General features: G+C 42.8%; 1 protein-coding gene across 1 annotated transcript in view; it reads right to left on the bottom strand.

Moving 5' to 3' along the window:
* SFMBT2 (Scm like with four mbt domains 2) overlaps positions 1-8,778 on the bottom strand; it is a 111,051-nt gene that overhangs the window by 4,841 nt on the left and 97,432 nt on the right. Inside the window, exons 17-18 of the mRNA XM_085299567.1 lie at positions 1,825-2,000; positions 69-241 (exon numbers count right to left, since the gene is read on the bottom strand). Coding sequence (XP_085155693.1) covers positions 69-241; positions 1,825-2,000 — 349 coding nt within the window. The remainder of the gene's footprint in view (positions 1-68; positions 242-1,824; positions 2,001-8,778) is intronic.

Raw genomic sequence — 8,778 nt, 5'->3', positions numbered from 1 at the left:
AAAAAAAAAAAAAAAAAAAAAAAAAAAAAAAAGCCCAAAGGGGCTTTTGCTGATTTATCAGCATGTACCTCTGCCGAGCCTGCCGTATTCAAATCAACTGCTGATGTTCTCCTTTTCTTCTGCACAAAGATGGATTTCCGCCTTTTCCTGCGTCTGGCTGGCTTGACATGCCCACTCTTCATGTTGTTATTTTCCCCAATTGGTGGCTTAATGATTTTTTTCCTCTTCCCATAATAATAAGCTGGAGAAATGAAAGCCAAACACCCATTAAAAGCTCTAACCATCAAGAGAAGGGAACTTCGGCTTGCTTTTTGCTACCGATTAAACGCTGCACTCYAGTTGCACTTTTACAAGGAACCTGAAAATACCTTAATTCAGAAAAAAATGTCTAGTGTAGATACAGGACATCATCTTGGACTAGTGTGAAGTGTTAGAGCTCTTACTTATTTACATTTATTGGTGATGAGTGAGTTCTGAATTTAACCCTACAGTGTGTACTTAGGCAAAGCTTCCACTAAGCCAAGTAGCAACTTAGAGCAAGAAAGGTCTACATGTTTCAGATCTGATCTGCTGCACTTCAGCATGAGTTAAGTCTTAGGTATATTTTCAGTTGCTGATGGTTGCACTACAAGGTGGAGAGGGCAAGCTATTCTGAATTACGTRTTGTTCAGCATATGAAGGGCTGAGTTTTTATTACTTTCAAGTATTTCTTGGCCCAAGCTGAAATAACATTCAGTGCACAAGAGATGAGAGTCCTCTGGCCTTATGTTAGGGGCTCRGTTCAGCTGCCACTTTACATGTTCTACAGCATCCTCTGGGGCTGACAGACCCTGCAGGAGGTTTAGGACACACCAGGTGTGGGCAGGCCGGGATGTCTAGAACAGCCCTTGATATCCATGTGTAGGCAACTGAACCAAGCCTTTCATCAATACAATCAATGGAGTTTCGTACATGATTCATTTGACCAAATACAGGTATTTGGGATGAGACACCTACAGCCTAAGCTCTCCCCGCCATCCTCCTCTAGCTCTCCATTCAACACAGATGGAATCTAGGAGACTAACTTGGGTGTGGACTCCTACAGAAACCCACGTTCGGTGATCTGAATCTGTTCCTGGGTCCATTGGTCYTTTTGCCCTCGTACCAAACAGGAACAACTTCTCTTAAATCAATCAGTATGGTTTCTTGCAAGCTGTGTGAGAGATAAACAGCACCCACTTCCACTTTTGTGACCTGTTCAAGAGCTAATTTATTTGACATTGACAACAAAGTGTTGAACACAAGCTCAACTTCAGCTATTCTCAATAGCTAAGGATATGATTAAACATTAAACTCCCTGGATGCGTACAGGTCAATGCTATCAAACTCCTTCCAGCCTTATCACTGTGACACTGGCATGTGCCGCTGCATACGATCCAAACTCTTCACTAAGGAGGAGGGGAGGATTCACCTCACTTAATGAAGATGTTTGAGATGTAGTGGTTTAAATCTCACTGGCTGCTGCAGATTCCTTTTATATATCCTGTATTTTACCTTTATATGCAAGCAGAAGTCAACACCTCTGAAGAGGAATAACTTTCACACACATATATCAGGAGGGAGTGAGATGGGCTATTTTCTGAAGATGTAATGACTCCTAATGGAGCCAATGGTGACTCAGTCAGGATTAAATATCTGTCTTTTGGACTGCTCTAATTAGGTGAGGTCARTCACATCCAGTATTAATGTATTACACAATTCATATGCTTCATATCCAGTTCATGTGCAGTCTCCCACTGCTCTGATTCCTGACTAGCAACCAGAAATATTACAGCCTATACTCACTGTACTTGGTTTTAGTATGAATGGAACAGTTCTCCGGGCAGACTTCAGCCACCAAGACAGGACTAAACAGGTTGGGGCAGCACTCCAACTTTGCACAGACTCTTCTGCAGAAATCTGCTACCTGGTCTGACGTTCGCACAATCTTAACCGTTGCCCTGTACGTCTTCCCTCTGTACCTAGAAAAGAGTATAGCAAGATCTCATGTCACCACTCAAGTAATGTCCTTCAATACTACAGCCCAGACTCTGGCCTCTGTTAGGTAAGCCCCTTCCCCAGCGACTTCTGGAAGAAYGTCTTTCTTGAGAAAGGAAGAAGAATATACCTACTTGTTTTAGTRACTTCATTTCAGACAGACTTGAACAAGGAATGAAAGGATGACATGATGCTGGAAGCTCAGGTGTGGATGTTGTCCGGGGAGTAATGCACATGCACACTGGGTATAATTGGAGAGATGGCAAGAGGTGGACTAAATTCAGAGTACAGTTGGTGGGGACACTGCACAGKATACCACAGACTGATGGATCTTCTGGATAGTCTGATAGTGTTTGGGAGAGGGATGCWGCCTCTCCTCATAAGTTGGCCTACTGTGAAGTATATCCTCCTTGTAGATCTATTTGGTCACCTCACGCTTTAGTTGTACTGGAGACTGGTTCTGTATGCCTCCACTTACACTTTTGATCTCCTCTACTGTTATTTTTCTTGAGGCAGCTCTTATCATGTCCTACATGTAGAACGAACTGAGCACAAACTGACTTCAGTAATTTAGGTACTTTTTCATGGGGGGGAAGAAATAAAGGGAAATTCAGCTCTCAGTTTTACCTAGTGAGCTGCCTCCAGACCTGTCCACAGTAGCTATAAGGATCTTGGCCTTCTGTCCTCTGCCAGTGATGGATTCACAGTGTACCATCCCGATACGTGAAATGCTTTACCCCAACTGTGGCCCTTGGGCTACACGCACCGTATATTAGAAGTGTCTGGGTGAAACTGGACTGTATGCGATATGGGGATCAGGTGACTTTACCACTACGAGATCTGTGCAGTACAAAGCCCCAGAAATTAATCCGGAGTCTCGAGTGGTTTAACCGGGCTGCAGGAACAGGCCCTAAAAAATGGTGACTCCTAAAGGGAATACTTAGAGCAAAAAGCTGCAGTGCAAGGTTTGTCTTGAATTTGTTATCAATGTGCTGCTAAAACATTTATTTCAGTGTTTTATATGAAGTGTTTCTGAGCGATAAATGGCTAAGAAAGATACAGTTACATCCCTGCTGTAATACATTGGAGATGTGAACTCTGAAAAACCAATTATCCCCATAATTTATTAAACAGCAGCACCACGCTATTGTAAACAGCGAGATAAGGTTTTTAAAACATCTCTTATGCATCCCAAGGAATGCAACACAAGAGACAATCACGCAAGWGCCTGGTGTTAAGGCATTATAAATGTGCTTAGAGGACAGAAAAGTAACACACAAAAGAAAATGGGGGGTAGGAGGGGAGAGAGTGAAAAAGAGAGATTACTGGCTTGGAAGCCTTTAAAGACAAGTTGCAGTCATCAGGAAAAATGGGAGGAAGTATTTGTGAGTGCAATAAAAYCCACTGCTCGCTACTAGGGGAGCAGCTGCTGATAGTCCAATATGGAAGAAGAAGAGGAGAAGAAGCTAAAACAAGAGAGCCATGGCCAAGGAGTTAACACACACAGCATCCTTCCTGGACTCCCCTCCCTCTCTCYGAAGGTTTCTCTGAGCAAGGCAACTGAGATACCTCTTCTAATTTCCTAAAATTAATTCTGGAARCCCTAGGGAACCAGAAGAGCGGTTTCCCCCTGTGGTGCATGGTTTTATAGGGCAATTCTCAGATGGATCCCAGGTCTGGGAACAGCCCAGTCTGACCGTCCTCASACTGCAAAAGGCTTGATCCGACCTACGGCCTCAACATGAAAGTCTTCCAGAACCTAAATGAGTATCTCTACACGGCACCAGGCTCTGACACCCCATCTGATGCCCAAACAAGATCCCAGGTCATGGAGTCAATCCTGGATTCACTAATTAATGAACTGACGAGCCAACTCTGCATGCACCCCATCAGACCTGGACAGATGATGCGTAATGGAAAGAGTGCTACTTCCAAGATAGAAGAGAGTACCATTATCCCAGCTTTCCAATGAAGGTTGGCTAAAGGGACTTTGGCAAAACCTAATACGAAAAGAATGATTTCCACAAGCATTTAAATATGTATACTTATAAAGGCCTTATACGTCTTTTCAACTTGTTTGAAAAGACTCCTGTCCTTATTACTTCTCCAGGAGCAGTTAAGTTTAACAACCACYTAGCTCATTAGGTCATCAAGTCAGACTCCTGCAACAGGCTGTAGAACTTCATTCTGGTAACTTCACCTGAACCCCAGCAACTTTAGTTGGATAAAAGTTTACTTTACTTTACTTCCAGAAAACAMCAGCTTCCCTCTAAAGCTCTCCACACTGGAAGAATTCATTACTTTACCAGGCAGCAGAGTCACCTGTACCTATAAGCCTATGCTTCACTTTAAATCTGGATGTATCTTGATTTAACTTTTTGTCTTTGTTCTGACTTTCATCACTAGGATGAAAAGATGGCATCTGGTTTTGCTTCCCTGCAAAAGCAATGCAATCAAATTGCCTCTTGATCTTCTTTCTTACAAGCTAAGCTACATGATAATACCCGGGTGCTATTCAAGAATTGCTCACTTTTTCTAACTTCCTACTTCCTTTTGTGTTTGGCTATCCAAAAAGGTCTCACTGTACTAAAGTGCCTGGCAAAACAAAAATGATGAAGTTGATAAAATGAAAACCTGATTTCACACCCTGCTTTGAAAGCAATACACATAGTGCACATAATAACTAATAGAAAGGATGGAAAAACGGAGATCAGCATGACTGCAGGAATCACTCTCAATAACCCAAGGTGTTAGTACTGGCCACAAGCAAAATTTTACATGATTTTAGTCTTGGCAGCACCTCTTGCAATGATAAGCCAGGATCTACTAATATTTTCCATATTTCTTGCATTCTAAAGCCTTCTAACACAAAAACCACCAAATGTAATCCGAGCTTGTCTAGGACAGCCCTGTGGAAAGAGCTCCTCGGGATATAACCAGAAAACTCTTTTCCATTAGCATCATTCAAAAAATTACSTGCTACTGATCGTTATTTTCATACATCTTCCCAACCACTTTTAAGCACCAAGTAACTTGTATGCRTAGTGTGACAGTGCTAAAGACCTCAAAAATAGCTGTGTCAAGCATGACATTTTAAGCTTTTTTGGAAATCATTTTCCTTTAAAAGACTTTACACCTAAATACAAAGAATATTCCTCTTCTGTCCCTGTTCTCTCTACACCAAGACACCAAAAGGTGGATAAACCCTCATGGCTGAAAATATTCCCAGGAAAAATACACTCAGGATCTTTGCTGATCCATGAGCAACAATATTCAGATAATTGCACTTTGTTGGAAATATTATACTTCCTTTGGCCATAAAATAGGTTAGAAGTTCATGAGAACAAAAAAAGCGTGGTGCTGAAGACACTTCAAACAGCAAGAGCATTGCACATAGCCACATTATCAAAAGTCTCATCATAGARATACAGCCCACAATTCTGACAACCTTTCAGCACACAAGCAAATTCTCCCTGCATTACATCTACCAAAAGTATCTTACAAGTGCAGTAGCAGAGGTTATTTAACATCTGCTTCTTTTAGAACCTGCCTGTGTGGGCCACTGGGACGCCAATGATAGTAACCTCTAGAGTTTTCATCAAAACACACGTATCTTTGGAGCAACTCAATGTATCCAGAATGCCAAAGATTTTACAAATATGCATATTCTAGGTAAAATCATAAAAACGTGGCGGTGACCTTCCTCCAAACCTATTTGATCATCCAGTGATACTYTGAACTCTTGAAAATAGAATTCAGTGAGGGCCCTGACATTGTTCTAGTTGTAAGAATGTGTCTGGCTAAGTCTCCTTGTGATTATGGAAAAAAAAAAATGTCATTCCCTTGGACCCAACAACTTCTATCTCCACCACTTGGTGCAAAAGGCCAAGCTGACACTGAAGGTGAACTAAATGATATGACCTGTATCTCTGTATTGGCTTTGAGGAGTGCTGCTAATAACTAGCTGCCACTTGGATTTCATATCACTGATTACAATCCTTTGAGCACAGCTGTCCAGACACTTTTCCACTCAATTTATCAGGCATCCATTCAATCCATATTGCCACAGTTTGGCTATAAAGATAGTATGTATGGGAGACTGTGTTGAAAGCCTTCCTAAAAACACAAACAACTTCCAGTGCTTTTCCCTCATCTACCAAATCAGTCATCTCATCACAACAGGCRCATCCTGCCCTTGGTAAATCTATGCTGGCTCTTCCCAGTCACCTTCTGGTCCTGCATGTACTTGGAAAYGGCTTCTAGGAGGATTCACCTTGCAGCCTCCCCAGGGACTGAGTTTAGGCTGACCAGCCTGTAAGTACCTGGATCTTTCTTCTTGCCCTTCTYGAAGATGAGTGTGATGTTTGCCTTCTTTCAGACTTCAAGGAACCTCCTTGATCATCATGACCTTTCAAAGATGACAGACTGTGCCCCTGCAATGACACTGGCCAGTTCCCCCAGGCAGCCATAGGTGCATTTCATCTGGTCGCAGAGACTTGTGTATGCCCAGCTTGCTTACGTAGTCTCCAAATCCCTTCTCATCTCCTGTGAGTAATGCTTCACTCCCTCAGTGACAGGGACTTGGGAGGCCCGAGAGCAAACCTTGCCAGCAAAGACTGAGGCAAAGAAGGCATCAAGTACCTCAGCATCATTCATCTCAGATGAAAGGAAATCTTGTAAAGCATCCACAGTAAAAAGACTCTCTTTGAAATATAGCCTCATAAATAAGCAATGGTTTCTGTGATTACGGGTTAATATTCCTGGAATTCAGCTACTAGATTTGGGCAGGTCTCAGAATTTCAGATAATGAGAAGTCCAGAAATATCCTTTTTTWAAAAAAATGTTGATTAACTGGATTTCACACAAGACATGCATTCTGCACACACTGATCCTATCTATGTACTAAGTYCTGCAGAAATGGGTGAGCCCCCAACAGCCTGGCGTGCAGTTGTAGCAATAAAAGCGCTTGGAAAGAGTAAAGGTCCTCGAGCCTTTGTGTACAAGATCAGGACAGCAAATCTAGACTTAGACATCGAGATTAAAGCATCAAAACTATAAAGGCTGAATACCCACAGCTCTTGGGAATTCAGGGGATCAGGCCTGACATTTATAGCTCATCATCGCCAACAAATCAAGTTCGACTGTTTTCAYGGAGAGTCAGCAGTGCTGATGGGAAGCGACTGCCGTCACACAGCGCAAACACATCTGTTCGGATAATCTAAACTGCTTATCTTCGTTGCAAGGCTAGTGTAATTGATCCTGCACTGGTCATTCGTGACAGCAGAGTAAACTAAACGCAGGTSGCCCTAGGGCTACGATAACGCATTCCTGGCAGGGAACAACCTGGCGTTTGGGTAGGTCTGAAACAGCAGCCTTGTCTTCACCTTTCTCCTCACACCCCTTTGCTCTATCCTACTGCAACCATCGCTGCAAACAAACAACAACATTGTCAAGATCCAAAGAGGTGTCAGTTTACATCAGAAGGAAGGAGGTGACACAACATGTCACACTACAGCACAAACGCTCCAGTGGCTGTAGAGCTGTCATCATTAGCAGCGAGATACCACTGGGAGCCGGCGTGGTTGGAAGTCGGTGCAGACAGACGTTTGCTCGTTACAGGTCTCTGTCTAAGATTCTGGAGCACACCCGACTGTCACACCTGATGTAACATGCCATGTGTCACTTCACGCATCCCGGGGTATCTGATTTCACGAGCTTGTTTTCTTYGCTGTTCCTGCACCAGATGCAATTAAAACCCCAGAAGATTTCTCAATGAAACAGCCCCAGTGAACCCAGAGAAAGAGAAAAAAAAGTCCTAGACACATCAGGTAATCTTAGGGCAGGTCTACCCTCCGAAACCCTCTCCTAGAAGCACTCAAAAGAACCTGCAGGTGAGCTGCTATGACAACTCAGGACAGCTCTGTGCACAGAGGACCATGGCCTCAGCCCCCAGAAGCCAGATAGCTACGGTAACATGCTACGGACCTATTAGCTCTCTCTTCACTAGCCAGAGTAAAATGCTGCACTGAAATGAGAATACATTTCTACGCTTAGAAGTCACTGTAAAACTTGCTGTTGTAGCTTTGAGCCTGCAATGATCCCTGGGGAAAGTTCTTCATCTTGACAGAGTCAAAAGATGTTGTCTGACTCGCAGACTCCTGGTAGGATAGCGGATGTTCAGGAACACGTGCACTACCTGTTCCCAACATGAAATGCAAACTTCTTTGTTGGAAAGTACTTATACATTTTTATCTGGAGGGCTACATAGATTTAAGATACATTCCAGCAGGCTAGCCCTCRTGCTAAATAGATGGGAGGAGAAAAAAGACATGGGAATGAATGGATAGAAGTGCCACAGGGGAAAGTAGAGGAGATGAAGGACAGGACACTAAGATGACGCAATATAACTCAATTTCACAACTGCTAGGTACCAAKAGCACAGCTATATCTGACATTTGCCAGAATAAGGTGCAGGAGCCTAGAATCAATGAAAAAACAGCCTAGGAATGATGACTTATTTTTAATGCACATGCAAAAAATGATCTTTGGATTCTGCATCCACAAAATTTCATTTGATAAAAACCAAAAATACGACTTCCATGTGGGTGACAGAACCAAATTAAAAATCAGATTTTCTAGTAGCCTTCCATTTCTATTTGTAATCCTCCTTTAGAAGAAGAGTTTCTGTTTGCAGAGTAAAAGGTTCTCAATTCTCTCCCTCAATCACAGCCCACATGAGCTTTCTGTAATATCTGCATGGCC

The sequence above is a fragment of the Rhea americana genome, unplaced genomic scaffold, assembly GCF_003343005.1.
Source record: "Rhea americana isolate MKP2758 unplaced genomic scaffold, rheAme1 scaffold_1, whole genome shotgun sequence".
Taxonomy (NCBI): Eukaryota; Metazoa; Chordata; class Aves; order Rheiformes; family Rheidae; genus Rhea; species Rhea americana.
The sequence above is the reverse complement of the archived record's forward strand: the minus strand, read 5'-3'. Positions and strand labels throughout refer to the sequence as shown.